General features: G+C 41.0%; 1 protein-coding gene across 4 annotated transcripts in view; it reads left to right on the top strand.

The window, feature by feature from the left end:
* Positions 1 to 291: 291 nt before the first annotated feature.
* LOC107849277 (conserved oligomeric Golgi complex subunit 3) overlaps positions 292 to 19563 on the top strand; it is a 52137-nt gene continuing 32865 nt past the window's right edge. The window contains exons 1-17 of one of the 4 annotated variants that reach the window (XM_047400861.1): positions 292 to 367; positions 496 to 579; positions 711 to 836; positions 2507 to 2590; positions 2676 to 2777; positions 5155 to 5199; positions 5334 to 5408; positions 5525 to 5620; positions 6177 to 6254; positions 7132 to 7217; positions 7463 to 7529; positions 7684 to 7746; positions 7844 to 7945; positions 8103 to 8207; positions 8300 to 8392; positions 9017 to 9105; positions 9498 to 9564. In XM_047400861.1, coding sequence (XP_047256817.1) covers positions 756 to 836; positions 2507 to 2590; positions 2676 to 2777; positions 5155 to 5199; positions 5334 to 5408; positions 5525 to 5620; positions 6177 to 6254; positions 7132 to 7217; positions 7463 to 7529; positions 7684 to 7746; positions 7844 to 7945; positions 8103 to 8207; positions 8300 to 8392; positions 9017 to 9105; positions 9498 to 9549 — 1218 coding nt within the window. In that variant the 5' untranslated portion in view covers positions 292 to 367; positions 496 to 579; positions 711 to 755 and the 3' untranslated portion in view covers positions 9550 to 9564. Of the gene's footprint in view, positions 368 to 495; positions 580 to 710; positions 837 to 2506; positions 2591 to 2675; positions 2778 to 5154; positions 5200 to 5333; positions 5409 to 5524; positions 5621 to 6176; positions 6255 to 7131; positions 7218 to 7462; positions 7530 to 7683; positions 7747 to 7843; positions 7946 to 8102; positions 8208 to 8299; positions 8393 to 9016; positions 9110 to 9489; positions 9565 to 19563 lie in introns of those variants that run through there. The other 3 variants (XM_047400866.1, XM_047400858.1, XM_047400869.1) reach the window with 3 other exon arrangements.

The following is a 19563-nucleotide window of genomic DNA, read 5'->3' as shown; positions in this document are numbered from 1 at the left end:
CTCAAAAAATTCAACCGGAGAGGTCTGATTTTTCGGTAGTTTGGGTCGGATTTGCATCGCCTGAGCTTTTCGATCCTCTTGGTGGTGTTGTATTTTCACACAACCCACACAATAAAAAATGACTCAAATCAGTCATCGGAATTGATGACGGTGACTGAGTTTTTTTCTTCTTTTTTGAAGTTTCTCACCAACTCCATGTAAGAATTAATGAAAAAAAATATTATTGAATGATGTGTTTACATAATTACATCGACACCTAGAAACTATAATACAACTCTTTTCCGGTTAGGATTTTGTATATGCTATTTCTACTGTACTCTGACAACACTCATTTCTGTTATAAATTTGACATTGCTACCAGTGTTTGGTACCTAATAGTATCATCAAAACATGATTTTTTTTTCTACTTTATCCTACAATTTGTGCAATGCAATCTCTTGATCAAAATAACTAATTGTTAGTTTGATTTTAGAATGACATGATTTCACATTACAGGGTTTTCATGAAGATATAGCTACCTGAGAAGATACGTTGCTCAGAACCTGGCAAGTCGAAGTTGGTTTCATTGGAATCCATATGGTAACCGCTAGAATCATCTCTCTTCATTTTGGAATCATCAGTAATAGAATTGTGACTGCACAACCAGTTTCTTTTCCCTAATTTTTTCTTCAATTCTTATTTGTTTACCTTTTTTCAATAAACCGAAACAGTTGTAAAGTAGTGGAAGAAGGGAGGGTATCGATAAACCCCACCCAATGGCGACGACGACAAGGCCTGGTGTTCCAAAGTCGGAAGCTATTTCCAAAGGCTACAATTTCGCTTCTACTTGGGAACAGGTTATGGTTCAATCTCTATTTACCCTTTCTTATTTTCTACATTTCTCTGATTTCCTCCCGATCTTATCAGATTTGTGTAAAAGCATAATCAAAATTATTTAGATCTCTTCTTCTATGAAAAATTTGATAACTGCATTTGCCCAAATAAATGAATAGTATAGTGCTTTTTGTTAAAAAAAAATATTTGCTACTGAATTTGATGTATTTGTACTTAGTCCTCTCATTTGATTTTGGTGTATAAACATATAGGTATCGGGTGTTCATAACCCTCCAGCACTGAATAATGCTTTGAATACAATATTAATTCAGAACACTATAAGGGAATTCATAATTCAGAGATCCAAAACATAGAATATATCCTTAACTGATGGAATCCTTGTGTATGAGTATGGGAATATGTTAAACTTGTAAGGACAACATGCTCATATGGTTTTATTCATGAATTGGTAAGTTAACATGGTATCCACTGAACATGATATGGGTGATTGAAATTTAAAGCAGATAACAACGAAATACGCATGAGGAAACATATTGGTGTGGCTTGAATTCAAAACTACTATGAGAACATCGAGTAAATTCGTACTTTAACATTGGAATTTTATAAAAAGAGGGAAAAAAGGGGTTTATACATGAATTCAAAGGGTTCTTGGGACTCAATGGGTGGAAGGAACCCATTGATGAATGCCCCACATACCTGAGTTGCTTGAATTCTTGAAGAAGACCTGGAATTGGGACCTTGAATGGTTGAATTCTTGAGAAAAGCTTTGATTTTTGTGTTCTTGGGGATAGGGATGATTTCTACGTTGTTAACTGATGAGGAATGGGGTAAATAATGCCCCTCTTGAATTTTAAATTGTGATTTGGACGATTAGGGAGAGGGGGAAAAAGACCAAAATGCCCCCTTGAACTTTAAATAAAATTGCAGGAAAAACACAGCCTCCGTGCCCTTCTGTGGCACGGAGGCTACCACGGAGACTAGCCTCCATGACACGACGTGTATTGCAGAGATCCGTGACACGCCGTGTTTCGCAGAGGTCCAGCCTCCGTGACACGCCCAATTCGCTGAGGCATTCTGCCTTCGGGGTCCAGAAACACTCCGAAACCTTTTCAAAAATTCAAAACTCTCCCATATGACCCTTTATCATCTCCAATCATATTTCAACTCATAAATCAACGTTTCGAACTGGGGAAGGCCAAAAAATAAAATGTTCGAAATTTTGGGGTCTTAAAATGGCTAAGTCTCTTGTACTTAGTATGAAATAAATGCCTTTGGGACTTCTAAACATGTGATGTATAGCTGAATACTTGTCTAGGATCTTGCGGGGTATTATGGACACTGCCTCTCTCTTTCCTCATATAACCTTCGGCTAACTAGTTGTTTCCTTATCTATTGTTGATTTTTGTTTTAGCTTATTCTTGCAATTGCAATTGGATAATCACCATATCAATAATCACCTCCATCCTGGATTTGATTTTTTTTTCATTTGTGGCCCTCACCATGTCAAACGATATTGTTTGTATTGATAGAAAAGAAATGTTTGTATGTGGGTGTAGCACATGTGTGTCTTTCATGTCTATTGAAAGTTTTTCCTTTTGATCAACTTAATCAGCGTTAGTGGCTATCTTGATGTTTATATCTTGAACGACTTTACCTGGTTTTCTTCTTATAGAATGCTCCATTAACAGAGCAACAGCAGACAGCCATACAAGCACTTTCCCATGCAGTTGCTGAGAGACCTTTCCCGTCTAATTTGGTGAATTTTTCCTTCTTGGTTGGTTTCAGAATACCATCTATCTCAAATTCAATTACCTGAAATGTGTTTTTATTTCAAATCCCAGCATCATATTTCTGGACACGATAATAGTCTGTGTGTCTCTACAAAGCTCAGCTCTCTGGAGGATTCATGGGCCATTGAAGCAGTCCTAGTGAATACAAATCAGGTGAAACTCTACAATGCATAGTTGGCACTCCCTCTATCTTTTATATTCCAGGTTGCACATCTTAATATTTCATATTTCAAATAAGGGATCATGAATAATTTATTCCCTTATCAAAAAGGTTGCATGATCAGCTAAATGTTGGACAAGGAATCAAAAATAATAAAATCTTGTAACCATGATAAGCTATTTATATTTGCGTTTAGAGTTATCAATGCTAAAATATAGAGTTATATTTCTGCAAGACTAGAAGTTGTAGTGTGTTGTACTGGTGACTCCTCAGCCACACGTAACTGCTAAACCAGTACAACAACAACAACAACAAACCCAGTGTATTCCCACCTGGTGGGGTCTGGGGGGTAGGATGTACGCAGTCCATACCTCTACCTCTGAAGAAGTAGAAAGGCTGTTTCCGATAGACCCCCGGCTCAAGACACGCGGTACCACACAAACACATAGTAAAGCACAGCACAAGGTTACAAGATTACATAACATAAATACGGCACCCATAAGTAATCTAAAACAAAGGAAAACACACAGATCCATAATAAAACATGGGACACGGACTCCTAACATGAATAAACCCCCACCAAGTAGTTCCCTACACTAGCGACTCAGGCTGGCCCTAGTCCTCTGCCCTGATTCGCGTCCTCCAGACCTTCCTATCTAGGGTCATGTCCTCGGTGAGCTGTAACTGCTCCATGTCTCGCCTAATCACCTCACCCCAGTACTTCTTCGGCCTACCCCTACCCCGCTTAAACCCATCCAACGCTAGCCTCTCACACCTACGGACCGGGGCATCCATGCCCCTCCTCTTCACGTGTCCGAACCATCTCAACCGGGCTTCCCGCATCTTGCACTCCACTGGTGTCACACCAACCTTCTCCCGGATGTTCTCATTCCGAACTCTATCCCCTCTAGTCAGCCCACACATCCAGCGCAACATCCGCATTTCTGCCACCCTCATCTTTTGGATGTGGGAGTTCTTCACTGGCCAACACTCCGCTCCATACAACATGGCCGGACGGACTACCGCCCTGTAGAATTTGCCTTTAAGCTTAGGCGGCACCTTCTTATCACACAGCACCCCCGACGCGAGCTTCCACTTCATCCATCACAAGGTAACTGCTAAATCGATGAGTTGAACATAAGGCCTGATAATTGCTTGCTAAAAGCCCCATCCATTTTTTGGCTTACTAGAGAATATGCCTCTCATTTTGGTCCTTATGGCTAATTAACTGGAGAGGAAACACCTTATGTCGGTCAAAGAATGACTGGAACTTACATTTAGTGAGATATAATACTGATACACAACGTCTTCTGACGTAGAAATACTTACATTGCATGTGATGTGTTCAGGTTGATGACCATAGTGGCTGTTTATGGCCTTTACTCTACCTGCTTGAGTGGAGCAGTATTTATGTCTATATATCCGAAAGACATGCAAAGCAACTTGTTCTAGAACTCTCCTCCGTATTTGAACTTTAGTTGGTCTTCAACTTCCCATTCCATGGAGTATGTTTTCGTTTCTTAATTTTTATGCATGTGAAATGATAGAGATAGCTCTAGAAGTTCTTTTCTTTTTCTCCTTTTGTTTTATTCTATGTCTTTGGTAAACAGATTTTCCGAATCATTATAAAATTATTTACCTTATCATCAAAAAGTTCTCTTTCAAAGGCATCCAATAATTTATACTCACAAGAACCTTGTCGGTGCACAAAAAAGTAACTATAGGAGGTTATTTGTCAACTGTACGGAATCATTATCCACCCCCTTCAAAAGGCCTCTTACTTCTCTCCTTCCAAAGAACCACATGGAGCTACATCTCATGTGGAGGCCCCCTCCCCAAATAAAACACACACACACATCACACAAAGCTAGTCACATGATGAAGCTATGGTTTTCCATATGTGTCTCTTTCCTTTCCCCACGCCTTTTCCTGTTTAGCAAAGTTAAATTTCTTCATGAATCTTGGCAATTGGCATGATTCTCTTTACTTCAAAAATGTTAAAAGTAACTGTCACAACTGCCAGTCTATTGGACAGTGTAATAGGAGTTAGTTAACATACTCGGCCTCCATTTCACACATGTTGCACTTTCTGCATATAGTCAGGCCTCTTTGTTGAAAGAATTGCTCTGTTAGTATTGCTCCATGTGTCATTGTCCAGCAGAATCAAGCCACTTAATAGGGAGCTTTAGTTTTCCAAATTTGTTTGCATGAAAATCTGTGTTGCATTTTTATATACGCTTGAATACTGAACTTGCTCAGTTGTCTTTGTAAATGTTGATAGTAATAGCTTCTTAAGTTGTCCTTTTCTCTATTGCTGCTTGAACTTGATATGATTTTCTTCTTCCCCTTTGTGCTGTTTTGTTGATACAGTTTTACAAGTGGTTTGCCGATCTTGAAGCAGCCATGAAATCAGAGGTTGGTCTTATATTGTTTATATGTCTTCTGTTTCTTCCAAAAGTTACGAGTTGATGCATTTACAAAATTACATACGCTTCTTCTTTTATACTCGCTGATAAAAAAAATTACATATGCTTTCTTTCTGTGCATAGACTGAAGAAAAATATCAGCATTATGTCAACACCTTAACAGAGCAGATTCAGACCTGTGATAGTATACTTCAGCAGGTATTGAGAAGAAAAAGAATGCTCTTATACTCTTCTCTTAAGCCTTTTCTGCTCATTTATTCTATGCATGCTTTTGAGTTGACATGCTCTTGCCCTTAAAAATGTCTCTCTTGCAGGTGGATGAAACACTTGACTTATTCAATGAGCTGCAATTGCAGCATCAAGCAGTGGCAACAAAGACTAAAACTCTTCATGATGCGTGTGATAGACTGGTGTGTCAACCCATTTTTCTTAGCATCTGTGGTTACTTTAGCTATAGATTGTACTTTCTGCTTTGTTCTGTTTAAAATTTTGAGGAACAAAGGAACAATTAATTGTATAATAAGTGGATAGGCTTGTAAAAAAGGAGTTCAAATTTTTAATAGACATAGTTTTGCCTTAATCTATGATGTTGAAAGTCTTCATTTCCAATCTACGATATTGATGGATTAAAGTCTACGATATATTCAATAGTTGCCAAACATCTTGAATTGCCACCTAGTTCCAAGTAAATGCATTTCTTCATTTTGTGTTTTCTTGTTTTTTTTTTGCTAACCGAAGTAGTTGTTTGGATGAAAGCATTGTGTAGTTACAATTCATGTCAATATTGGATATTTCAGATTTCTGTTGAAAAAAAAAATAAAAAAAATGTCCAGTAGGTGACATTTGAAATTAGGAAGTTCCTTATCAGTGTGTAATATATGCACATGCGATGTACAGGTAAAGATACAATTATAAACAACAGGAAGCATCATTGAACGTCTTGTGCAATTTCTTGTTTATGTGCAGCTTTTGGAGAAGCAGAAATTAATTGAGTTTGCAGAATCACTTCACAATAAGCTCAATTACTTTGATGAATTGGAGAATGTAAGGTCCAACTGCCATTTATGTTGATAATAATATTTTTTGAAAATTGGTACTGTATGTTGATAAAAATATTCCATTGTTATTCATTGCCTTTTACACTAGTATCCACAGTGGTCTATCTATGCATATGCTGAGTTGGGTATTTTTCTGCATCAACTTTATTTTGAGTGCAGAGAATTAATGCTATCTGTATTTTTTATGCTTTGATACATTAATGAGGAATTATACCTAACTGTGAGCTTGAACTATGGAAAAACAGCTTTAAGAATTGAGAGCTTTCCGCTTCAAGATATTCATGTTTTTCAAATAGATTTTTTCCACACCTGCACACCGGAGCGTGCAGTGCTTTATCCTTTGTTAATTAAGCTTTGAATCTAGATTGTTTTCTTCCTCCTGTTAAAAATGAGTCATCCAAAGCTATTCTTTCTTGTCTTTACCAATCTAGTGCTTTTTGATTATTTTGGTGTTTCTTGCTTAGCAACTTATTTATTTAAGTTGGTTTTTTAATATCGTCTTTTGGTCAACTCTTCTTTCTCCTATTTATGTGCTTGGTGGTTTCTAAAGGAAAACCTTTTCACTTGTGAGATTGAGGATGAGAGTTCCCTGTTTTAAATTCCCTCTAGAAAGAACTTTTTCATTCTCCACTGTAGATATTCTTTATTTAATCACGGCCATTTGCCTAAATATTTTCTAATTTTTTTTGTGTAATTACATCTAATTGGGGCATTGCATCAGCTTGATTTATCTTGTGTTTAGTTTTCTCTTCAAGTCCTCGTTGTCTTCTTCTTGTTGAACTTCCCGAAATGTCAAAATACCCAGTTTTCTGTTTTTTGTTTCAATTTAACTCCTCATGGGTGTCTCACACTTCTATTTGCAGGTTGCGACCACTTTTTATTCTCCTAGCATGAGCGTTGGGAGTACAAATTTTCTTCCATTGCTTAAAAGACTTGATGAGTGCATATCGTAAGTGACATTTCATCTCATATTACTGCATTGAAATCCATGAATATTAGAACCACTGCAATGATGTATTATCCATACTTTTCCTTGGTTATCTGTAAAGTTTACCATGTGGACATGTCTAGAGTGACAGGTTTCTTCTAGGGATGTAAATTCTTTTATCAAGATTAAGTCCTGTTAAATTAAACTTGTAAATCTATGCATAAGAGCTAAAATAACCATTGTGTTTTTCCTCTGCTTCACTGAAGATATGTCGAGAGTAACCCACAATATGCCGAGTGCAGCATTTATTTGGTCAAGTTTCGACAACTTCAGGTACTTTAAAGAATTGACATCAACTTTATGTAATCATATGTGATGTCACATTTTCTTTATACAGTTGGCATGGTTTTATGAAATATTTGGACATAAGAATTCTAATCCCATTGCCCATTCTCTTTCTGTTTTTCCTTTGTCCCCTTGTAACCAGTCTCGAGCTCTGGGAATGATTCGCTCTCATGTTCTTTCCGTTCTTAGAAGTACTTCTTCTCAGGTAAATCTGCTTTATGTTTCGTTGCTATATGCACAAAAATATTTGACTCGCAGATGAATGGTTGCATCACCTGAGATAAATATACCCATTTCATCAGGTTCAGGCTGCAATACGAAGCAGTGGTGGTAGCAAAACATCTTTTGCCGAGGGTATAGAGTCATCTATAATATATGTACGCTTCAAGGCTGCAGCAAATGAGGTAACATTGGAACATCTCCTTGCTTTTTAGTTTTTATTTATAAAAACTGTATTAATTTGTTGTATGAGAGAGATATTTCTAATCTAAAAAAAAAAAAAAAACCTAGGACTAGCTTTAACGTGTAATCCATGAACCAAATGATCTTAGTTACCTGCAGCTTAAGCCTATCTTGGAGGAAATTGAAAGCAGAGCACCTAGAAAAGAGTATATTCAACTTCTTGAAGAATGCCACAAACTCTATTGTGAACAGCGTCTTTCCTTGGTGAGTAGTAAAACTGCTCCTTTTAGTTCTATAGCTGCTCTTTTTTTTTTTTTGAATTTTAATTAGTACTCATTCTGTTTCATTTAATGCAGATAAGAGGTATAGTGCAACAGCGGATCTCTGAATTTTCCTGGACAGAAGCATTGTCATCTTTAACTAGATCTGGATGTGCATATTTAATGCAGGTACATTTAAACGACATCAGTAATATTTACAACACTTTTTACCGAGAATGGTATTACTATTACATCCTGCCTTATTTTCTTCTAGTACGAAAAGAGGAGGAGATTCAAGGACAAAAATTGATGACTGTTCTTTTTATGGCGATGGCGGTGTTTTCTTTATTTTGGGTGTTGGTGGGGGTGGGGGTTGGGGGTATAAAAAAAAAAGAAGAAGAAAAGACACAATTCAAAGTTGACCTCCTAGTCTTGATAGTCATAGGAGCAATCCTAATACATTTCTCTTTTTTCTTTGATAGGGTGTGTTCAAAGTAATTAGTTCTCATTCTCAAATAAGTCAATGTAATTAGTTGTAAATAAGAGAACCACGTCTTACCTTTTCTTTTAATGGTTAGCTCATCTTAGTGTAGATGTATATTTCCTCTAATTGGATTTAGGATAAATGAGCTAAAACTATAACAGCCTTGATTTCTTTAAAGAGGGAATCAGAACTTCTATATGTTTTCTGTGAATCACTATTGCCAAAGTTAATATTAGAAGTTGCTTCTAACAAAGTCTTGCTAAAGGCCTATTAGAGTAAAATTGCGATATATGTCTCTCCATACTTTATCTTTGACATCTTAAATGCAGGTGTGTCAGCTAGAGCATCAACTCTTCAATCACTTCTTCCCATCATCTTCAGAGGACATATCGAGTTTGACTCCTCTTGTAGATCCCCTGTGAGTTGCCTAACTTCTCTTGTGGGGTCCTTTCTGCATTTGGGCCATTTTTGCTTCTTACTCATTTCCTTTCCCACTTTTGCTTTTCTTTCTTGTCTTGGTTTGTTTGGGTGGTGGTGGTGGTGGAGGTTGTTGGATTATCTGTATGTGAAACCTCCCTAGGCCCGAGTTGCTATCAGTGGTGAGTGTATACGTTTTCAGTCATTATTTCTGTGCTAATAAAAATCTATGTGAACTATGAGGCTGCCCAATAGCTTAGTGATTGTCACTTTAGATCTTAGTGCTAGCACAGTATTGATTCCCAGTTCGGAATTTGAAGTTGTCCTGTGGGATCTACGGCTATCCATTCCTTTGAAAGAGCTTCTCAGATCCCATCTGGTTTAGATTTGCAGGTTGCTTCAGCCATCATTTATGAATACGTGCTGTATTTATATATCAAGTTAGTGGTTGGCATTTGCTCCTGTGAAGCTGCAGCTGCTTTTTTATGACCTTATATCTTTGAGATACAAATGTGGAGGTTACATGTGGAAGTTGTAGTTACTTCAAGGTAAACCAGGTCCTTTAAGCATACACCTTGAGCCCTAACTTATTCTCCAAAACAAAAGTATAAGCTTAAACTCAAAAGGTGGGTCAACTGTTACTTTTTAATAAAGAAGGTGGAAGAACAATTATTTAAGTGAAAGGTAAAGGGTTGGCTCATTATTTACCAAGTTTTGAATCGTGTGACAGCTGGCCCTTGAGATTTCTGGGTTAGTTGGGAAAGCAACCCTTTATGCCCAAAAAGGTAAAATCAGATAGGGCTGATAAAGCCCCATTTGTTTTCCTTAAGATTAAGATGTTTTAATCTGAATACCTATTTGAATATTAAGATTTAGATGTATGAATTATACAAATCTGAATAATAATAGTCGTTGTATTAAGATTTGAATACTAATTGATTAAGACGGTTGGTTTTTCAAAATCTGAATATATAAATGTTTTTATTTAAAAATTAATAAATATAAAATTCATAAAATACTAAATTAATCTAATACTGGTTATCAACAAAAATTAATCTAATACCATATTTTAAAAGATTATATGGGGTTGGTGGTGATGGCTGGTGGTGATGGTGATGGCTAGCGGTGCTGGTTGTGAGTATCAATTGGGAATGGTGGTGTTGTGAGTAATAGCAAGTGGTGTTGGTGGGTGATAGTAGCAGTGTTATCAATGGCGAGTGCCAGAAATCCATCCTGATTGTGGGGCAGAGAGAGACAGAAATCCTTGTGCTTTTATCAATCAAAATTCGACCTAGTATATAAGCTTCATCATTTTTATAGTTTTTCTTGTCAAGTCAATGTGATTAGATAATATCAATGGAGAGAGTTATGGTTATTGATAGTTAATCTAACGGCAGATTTTCGATATTGGTAAGTTTAGTCAGCAGGGGAATATGTAACTCCCTTTTATATATAAAAAATAGTGAAACGTGTTATTTGGTTCACTTGATACCATTACTTTTTTCTTTGCTCCATTTTATTAACCAGAGATACGCAATCAGATATTCTTTGCCTCGTGCATTCTCAAGCTATATTTCTACTTTGCCTCCTTTATTTTTAAATCATCGTATTTACATAGTCCATGGGAAGTCATGTTTTTGAGCTAACATCCCGACTCAATTACATTTACTTGTTATCTCTGCATAACATGATATGAATATTCTGTGCATAGCATCTAAATTCACTTGCTCTTGACACATCTCTCGGCTGGTCCAGTTACAGAAGTTTGAATGAAGCGTTGACACGTTATACTCCTTCCTTCCCATTTTAGAGGTTAAAAAAGAGTGACTTTTGAAACTTGTAGTCTATAAGATTAAGTATAACAAGCAGTAGATATTTGTATGACTATAAATCATATCATCAGGGGTAGAGTGTAAGTCTACAATTAAATAGTTTCCAAAAAGAAATTGAAAAACCTTACTTTGTATCTTAAACTACATATGTTCACAAAAACAGTGCACACTTACATTTTTCCAATAACAGTTGAAGCAAAAAAATTAAAACCACAACAACAACTACAATCCCAGTGTATTCCCACAAAGTGGGGTCTGGGGAGGGTAAAATGTACGCAGTCCATACCGCTACCTCCAAAGAAGTAGAGAGGTTGTTTTCGATAGACCCCAACATGCAGCATGATGGATGGCATAATATAAAAAGGAATAAGACATACTAAAATAAAATAGAAATCAGAGCAATACGAAATAAGATAAATAAGCGCCATATGAAATAAGAGATTAAGAAATAGGGCAAACGACACCCACCTAATAGTAGCATACACTCACAGACCAGAGGCACCCTCCATACCCGAACCCTCCTGACTAGGGGCTTCTACCTATGGACGCAGTCCTAGGATTACTAACCCAGTTATACATGAACTCTTCTAACTACTTGCTACAACCTACGCACGCGTCCTAGCCTCCTACCCTTGTCCGCGACCTTTACACCTTCCTATTTAGGGTCATGCCCTCAGTAAGCTGAAGCTGCTCCATATCATGTCTAATCACTTCCCTCCAGTACTTCTTCGGCCTACCTTTCCTCCTCCTGAAGCCATCCAACGCTAGCCTCTCACACCTACGAACTGGGGCATCCTTGCCCCTCCTCATCACATGCCCAAACCATCTCAGTCTTCCTTCCCGCATCTTGTCCTCCACCGAAGCCACTCCCACCTTCTCTCGGACTATGTCATTCCTAACTTTATCTCCACTAGTAAGTACACACATCCAACGCAACATTCTCATTTCTGCCACCTTCATTTTTGAATGTGGGAGTCCTTGATCGGCCAACACTCTGCTCCATATAGCATAGCTGGACGGACAGCCACTCTGTAGAATTTGCCTTTAAGCTTAAGTGACACCTTCTTATCACACAACACTTCCGAGGCGAGCCTCCACTTCATCCAATCTGCTCCAATACGTTTAGAGACATCCTCATCAATCTCGCTATTCCCCTAAATCATAGACCCAAGATACTTAAAACTATCCCTCTTACAAATATCCTGGGAATCCAGCCTCACCACCACATCATCCTCCTGCCTCAAGTCACTAAACTTGCATTCCATATACTCCGTCTTGGACCTACTCAACCTGAACCCCTTCGATTCCAGGGTTTGCCTCCAAACCTCTAATTTTTCATTCACCCTCCCTGCGTCTCGTCAATCAACACTACATCGTCCGCAAACAACATACACCATGGCACTTCTCCTTGAATACGTCGCGTCAACACGTCCATCACCAAAGCAAACAGGAACGGACTAAGAGTCGAACCCTGGTGCAACCCTGTCACAACTGAAAAATGCTCTGAGTCCCCTCCCGCCGTTCTCACCCGAGTCTTTCCTCCATCGTATATGTCCTTAATAGCTTTGATGTACACCATCGGGACCCCTCTTGCCTCTAAGCAGCTCCAAAGAACCTCCTTAGGGACTGTCATACGCTTTCTCCAAGTCGATGAGCATTTCATATGCTTTCTCCAAGTCGATGAACACCATTTGCAAATCCCTCCTTCTTTCCCTATACTGCTCCACCAATCTCCTCACTAGGTGGATTGCCTCTGTCGTCGAGCGACCAGGCATAAAACCAAACTGATTCTCGAAAATAGACACGATCTTCCTCAATCTCCGCTCCACCACCCTCTCCCAAATCTTCATAGTATGGCTTAACAGCTTGATACCCCTATAGTTGGTGCAACTCTGAATGTCACCCTTGTTTTATATAACAGAATCATCGTACTCCACCTCCAAGCCTCAGGCATCCTCGCCGTCTTGAAAATGTGGTTAAACAAATCAATCAGCCACCTTAAGTCTGTCCTACCCATAAGCTTCCAAAAATCCATCGGAATCTTATTAGGCCCCATCGCCCTTCCCCTCCGCATTGTATGAATAACTTCTCTGACCTCCACAACCTTAAAACGTCTACAATAACTAAAATCACGATTCTCGTTCGAGTGCTCCAGCTTTCCTAACTCAATGGCTCTGTTCCCCTCCTCGTTCAAAAGCCTATGAAAATACTCCTGCCATCTTTTCTTAATGTGGACATCCTCCACCAAAACTCTACCATCCTCTCCCTTAATGCACTTCACTTGGTCGAGGTCCCGACCCTTGCGCTCCCTAGCCTTAGCAAGCCTATACAACCTCTTTTCCCCGCCTTTCTCCTCTAACCCCGCATTCAAGCTCTCAAACGCCGCTGTCTTAGCCGCCGTAACTGCTAGCTTAACCTCCTTTCTTGCTACTTTGTTAGACCTCCCTATTCACCCTCCTCTTCTGCATCTTTACTCAATCAACTTAACATACGCCCCCTTCTGAATCTCCACTTTCTTCTTAACTTTTTCATTCCATCACCAGTTCCCCTCATGTCGTCCTGCCCGACCCCTCGAACACCCAACATTTCTCTAGCAGTCTCCGTGATGCAACTAGCAGACTTATCCCACATAGCCTCCACGTCCCCCTACAATCCCTCACCCCCAAACCCGCCATTTTCTCCTCTATCTCCAGTGCACTATCTGGCGTCAAGCCACCTCACCTAATTCTAGGCCGACCCTCCCAGGCCCTTCTCTTCTTGCTCTTCTTCATAATCAAGTCCATCACCAGAAGCCTGTGCCGAGTCGAAAGATGCTCACTCGGAATGACTTTACAGTCCCTACATAAAACCCTATCCCCCTTCCTTAGCAGCAGAAAGTCAATCTGAGTCTTGGCTATCGCGCTTCGGAAGGTAATCAAGTGATCCTTCTTCTTCGGAAAGCTCGAATTCACCACCATCAGCCCAAAGGCCCTCGCAAAATCCAACAGAGCCACTCCCTTAACATTTCTATCACCTAAACCAAAACCTCCATGCGCATCGTCATAACCTCTCAGCAAAACCCCAATGTGCCCATTGAAGTCCCCCGCTATGACAATCTTCTCCAAACTAGGCACACTTCTCACCACCTCGTCCAAAGCCTCCCAAAACCTCGCTTTCACCTCCTCTTCCAAACCCACCCACAGTGTATAAACACTACACACAGAACCATGAAATAGATTACTATCTTTCACAGAACCATGGAATAGATTACCATCTTTCTAAATAGATTACTAAATTAGAAGGAGATGTTAAAAATCTATTAAGCGAGTTGTGGGATAATAGGTGGGTGGGGGAAGAACATTTAGAGGCTAGGGGCAACAGAGGAGGGATTATGATTATGGGGGATAAAATGGAATGGGAGGGGGAGCTGGTTGAGGTAGTTGGTCTATTGATCACATGTAAATTCACAGATCTTAAGCGGGATTTAACGTGGTTCCGGAGTGCTGTATGTGCAGATTGTGACAGGGTGACTAGAAGAGAATTGTAGAGTGACTTAGCAGGCAGTAGGATCTGCGAGGGACCAATGGTGGTGTGTGGGTAACTTCAATGCCACAAGATTTGTCATAGAAAGAACAAATTGTCACAGAATCTCAAGAGCAATGGTCGAATTCTCCGAGAGCATTAATGATCTTGAATTGGTAGATCCTCTTATTTGGTGGATCTTTTACTTGGGGGGTGGAGACAATCACGAAAGTGCATCCAGGGTAGATAGGTTCGTCTATTCAGCTGATTGGGAGGATGTTTTTCTACAGGTTAAGCAAACATCACTTCCAAGAATAGGGTCTGATCACAACCCTATTCTTCTCACTTGTGGGGATTGGAATTTCAAGAAATCTTATTTTAAATTCGAAAATTGGTGGCTAGAAGTAGCGGGATTTAAAGACAAGGTCAAAGAGTAGTGGAGTTCTTTCCTAGCAGCGCCAAGCCTGCTTTCATTCTAGCTAGCAAGTTAAAACTCCTCAAAAAGGAGTTGATGCAATGGAGCAGAAACAATAGGGAAAATTGGAAACAAAGAAAAGAAGAGGTGCTAGAACAACTAAGGACATGGGAAACTGTACAAGAGCAAACAAATCTCACTGATGACGAGTTAGTTCAAAAGACCCACCTAGCCATGGAGTTTGAAGAGGTGGCAAAGAGGGAGGAAATAGCATGGAGGCAAAGGTCAAAAGTGTAATGGTTGAAGAACGGAGACATGAGTACCAAGTATTTCCACAAGATGGCTAATGCCCACAAGAGGTATAATTCTATAGATTCATTTGAGGTGAAAAAACAAACCATCACTGAACCAGAAGAAATTAAAAGTGCCAACCAATGCTACTATCTGAACGACTATCGTTTTGCTCACCTAACGTTCACCTAACGTTCTCTCACCTAACGTTCACCTAAAGCTCCAACGGTCGACGCCGACGCTGACGCCCGCGACGACATCATCGGCAACAGGTAAAGTCTCTCTCCCCCCAGATCTCCTCATCCCCGTCTCTACCCTCTTCTCTTCCTTTTACCCTTTACCTCCCCCTGGGCACTGCTATTGCCGGCGGGCGTAGGTTCCCGCCGGCTCGACTTGACTCCGGCGACAAGTAAAGGCACAACATTGGTAAGAGCAGGTTGGTATGAAGACCCAGTCCCGACAAGTCCAGAGGTCGCTCCGGCGTCATTCCGGCGACGCACCGACGGGCTTGTTCTGGTGACCCTTCTCCGGCAACCAATTTCTACTACAAACTTGCCGGAACCAGCAGCACGCAGGAGTATCTCGATGACATCTAAACCACTGATTTTTAGTTACTTCTTACTATTTAGTTTCCTTGTATTATTCTTCTATTGTGACTAGAGCTTTGACTGGCTGGTTTAGCTTTTGGTGGTTACTGGGTGTTGTTCTAGCTGCTAGACCGGTAGGGTGTTTTCTGCATGACGGGCTTTTGTCCTGCTTTTGCCTATTAGTTTGCTTGTCTGTTTGGGGTTCCGTGTAGGTCCTTGAGTAGTGGCTTTAGGGGTTGATGGTGGAGTAGGGTCATGTCTGAAGGGCTGGGGTGGGGGGTTCGTTTTGGGAGTGGGTGTAGTGAGGAGGACAGGGGTGGGTGTGGGGTCGAGGTCGGGAGGCAGGGATAGTAGGTGAGGGGTGGTAGAGGTAGGCGAAAGGCTAGAGAGGATAGGGTCTTGGAACATAGGGACCTTTTAGGGTAAGTTCGTTGAGCTGGTGGAGATTCTTAAGAAGAGGAGGATTAATATTACGTGTGTTCAGGAGACTAAGTTGGTAGGGTCTAAGGCTAGGGATGTGGATAGGTACAAGTTGTGGTACTCTGGGAGTGAGAGGCATCGGAATGGAGTGGGCATCTTAGTGGACGAGGAGCTTAGAGGGCAGGTAGTGGAGGTCAGGCGGGTCAGTGATAGGCTGATGACGATTAAGTTGGTCTTTGGGGGCTTTACGCTGCGTGTGTGTAGTGTTTATGCCCCGCAGACGGGCTTGGATGAGGGGGTGAAAGAGAGTTTTTGGGAGGCTTTGGACGAGGTGGTGCGAAGCGTGCCTAGTTCGGAGAAGATTGTCATAGTAGGGGACTTCAATGGACACATTGGGGTTTTGTCGGGAGGCTATGAAGATGTGCATGGAGGTTTTGGTTTTGATGATAGAAATGGGGAGGGAGCTGCTCTGTTGTAGTTCGCGAGGGCCTTTGGGCTGGTGGTTGTGACTTCGACTTTTTCGGAGAAGGAGGATCACGTGATTACCATCCGAAGTGCGATAGCAAAGACTCAAATTGACTTTTTGCTGCTTAGGAAGGGGGATAGAGCCTTCTGTAGGGACTGTAAAGTCATCCTGGGTGAGCATCTTTCGACCCAACACAGGCTTCTGGTGATGGACATGATTATCAAGAAGAGCAAAAGAGAAGAGTCGGGGAGGGTCGTCTTAGAATTAAGTGGGGAGGCTTGACGCCTGTTACTGCACTGGAGATAGGGGAGAAGGTGGTGGGAATAGGGGTGTGGGAGTGCAGGGGGATGTGAATGTTGCATGGGATAGGGCTGCCAGTTGCATCACGGAGACTGCTAGAGAAGTGTTGGGTGTTTCGAGGGGTCGGGCAGGATGGCATAAGGGGGACTGGTGGTGGAATGAAGAAGTTAAAAAGAAAGTGGAGAGTAAGAAGAAGGCGTATGTTAAGTTTTTTGAGAGTAAAGATGAAGAGAAACGGGTGAATAGGAAAGTGTACAAAATAGCAAGGAAGGAGGCTAAGTTAGCAGTTGCGGCTGTTAAGACAGCAACATTTGAGAGCCTATATGTGAGGTTAGAGGAGAAAGGTGGGTAAAAGAGACTGTATAGGCTGGCTAAAGCTAGGGAGCGAAAGGGTCGTAATCTCGATCAAGTGAAGTGCATTAAGGAGGAGGATGGGAGAGTTTTGATAGAGGACGCCCACATTAAGAAGAGATGGCAGGAGTATTTTCTTGGCTTATTGAACGAGTAGGGGGACAAAAACATTGAGCTAGGGGTGCTGGAGCACTCGGAGGAAAATTGGGATTTCGGTTACTGTAAATGTACTAAGGTTGAGGACGTCAGAGAGGCTATTCGTGGGATGCGGAGAGGTAGGGCGACGGGGCCTGACGAAATTTTGGTGGATTGTTGGAAGTTTATTAGTGGAGCAGGTTTGAGGTGGTTGACTGATTTGTTTAACGACATTTTTATGACTGCAAAAATTCCTGAGGCTTAGAGATGGAGTACGATGATTCCGTTATATAAAAACAAGGGTGACATTCAGAGTTGCGACAACTGTAGGGGTATTAAGTTGTTGAGTCATACTATGAAGATTTGGGAGAGGGTGGTTGAGTGGAGATTGAGGAGGGTCGTGTCCATTTCGAAAAATTAGTTTGATTTTATGCTTAGTCGCTCGATGACAGAGGCAATCCGCCTGGTGAGAAGATTGGTGGAGCAGTATAGGGAAAGGAGGAAGGATTTACACATGGTGTTCATCGACCTAGAGAAGGCTTATGACAAAGTCCTGAGGGAGGTTCTTTGGAGATGCTTGGATGTGAGAGGGGTCTCGACGGCGTACATCAGAGCTATTAAGGACATGCACGACGGAGGGAAGACTCGGGTGAGGACGGCGGGAGGAGACTCAGAACATTTTTCAGTAGAGACAGGGTTGCATCAGGGATCGACTCTCAGCCCATTTTTGTTTGCGCTTGTGATGGACGTGTTGACGCAGAGTATTCAAGATGAGGTGCCGTGGTGTATGTTATTTGTAGATGATGTAATGCTAATTGATGATACGCGGGAGGGGGTGTGTGTGTGTGAATGGAAAATTGGAGGTTTGGGGGTAAACTCTCGAGTCAAAGGGGTTCAGGTTGAGTAGGTCCAAGACGGAGTATATGGAATGCAAGTTTAGTGACTTGGAGTAGGAGGAGGGAGTGGTGGTGAGGTTGGATTCCCAGGATGTTTGTAAGAGGGACATTTTTAAGTATCTTGAGTCCATGATTCAGGGGAATAGCGAGATTGATGAGGATATCTCTAAACGGATTGGTGCAGGTTGGATGAAGTGGAGGCTCGCCTCAGGAGTGTTATGTGATAAGAAAGTGCCCTTAAATCTTAAAGGCAAGTTTTACAGAGTGGCAGTTCATCCGGCCATGCTGTATGGTGCGGAGTGTTGGCCAGTCAAGAGCTCCCACATTCAAAAATTGAAGGTAGCGGAAATGAGAATGTTGCGTTGGATGTGTGGACTTACTAGAGGGGATAGATTTAGGAATGAGATTATCTGGGAGAAGGTGGGAGTGGCTTCGGTGGAGGACAATATGCGGGAAGGAAGGCTGAGATGGTTTGGGCATGTGATGAGGAGGGGCACAGATATCCCGTTTCGTAGGTGTGAGAGGCTAGGGGAAGAGGTAGACCGAAGAAATACTGGAGAGAAGTGATTAGACATGACATGGGGCTATTTCAGCTTATTGAGGACATGACTCTAGATAGGAAGATATGGAGGTCGCGGATAAGAGTAGAAGGTTAGTGCGTGTGTGGGTGGTAATGAGTAGTTAGGGGGTTCTGGTGTAGTCGGGTTAGTAATCCTAGGACTGTGTTCTTTGATAGAAACCGCTAGTGTTGGCGACTACGGGGGGTGGTCGCTTCTTATTTCTTATCTCCTATTTTTATTAGTATTGCTCTTATTTTCGTGTCTCCCTTAGCATCTATTTTTATTATTTTTCATTTCTTATTTCGGTTATGCCACAACATTCTGTTTCATGTAGTTCTATGACCTTGTTTTACTATTCTTTATCTTGAGCTGGGGGTCCATCGGAAACAACCTCTCTACTTCTTCGGAGGTAGCGGTATGGACTGCATACATTTTAACCTCCCCAGACCCCACTTGGTGGGAATACACTGGGTTTGTTGTTGTTGTTGTTGGAGCAACAGTTGTGTCAAATGATGAACAAAGTTGGTTGCAAAACTTTGAGGGGGAAGAGGTACGAGAAAGCATCAAGTCTTGTGCAATTGACAAGGCACTAGGTCCAGCTGGATTCACAATGAACTTTTTCCTGAATTTTGGGAGTTAGTTAAAAAGTTATCACGGAGACAATGCAATACTTTCATGATCACCAAGTGTTTGAAAAGAGCTTGA

This window comes from Capsicum annuum, chromosome 1, assembly GCF_002878395.1.
Source record: "Capsicum annuum cultivar UCD-10X-F1 chromosome 1, UCD10Xv1.1, whole genome shotgun sequence".
NCBI lineage: Eukaryota > Viridiplantae > Streptophyta > Magnoliopsida > Solanales > Solanaceae > Capsicum > Capsicum annuum.
This window is presented reverse-complemented; position numbering and strand designations above follow the sequence as displayed.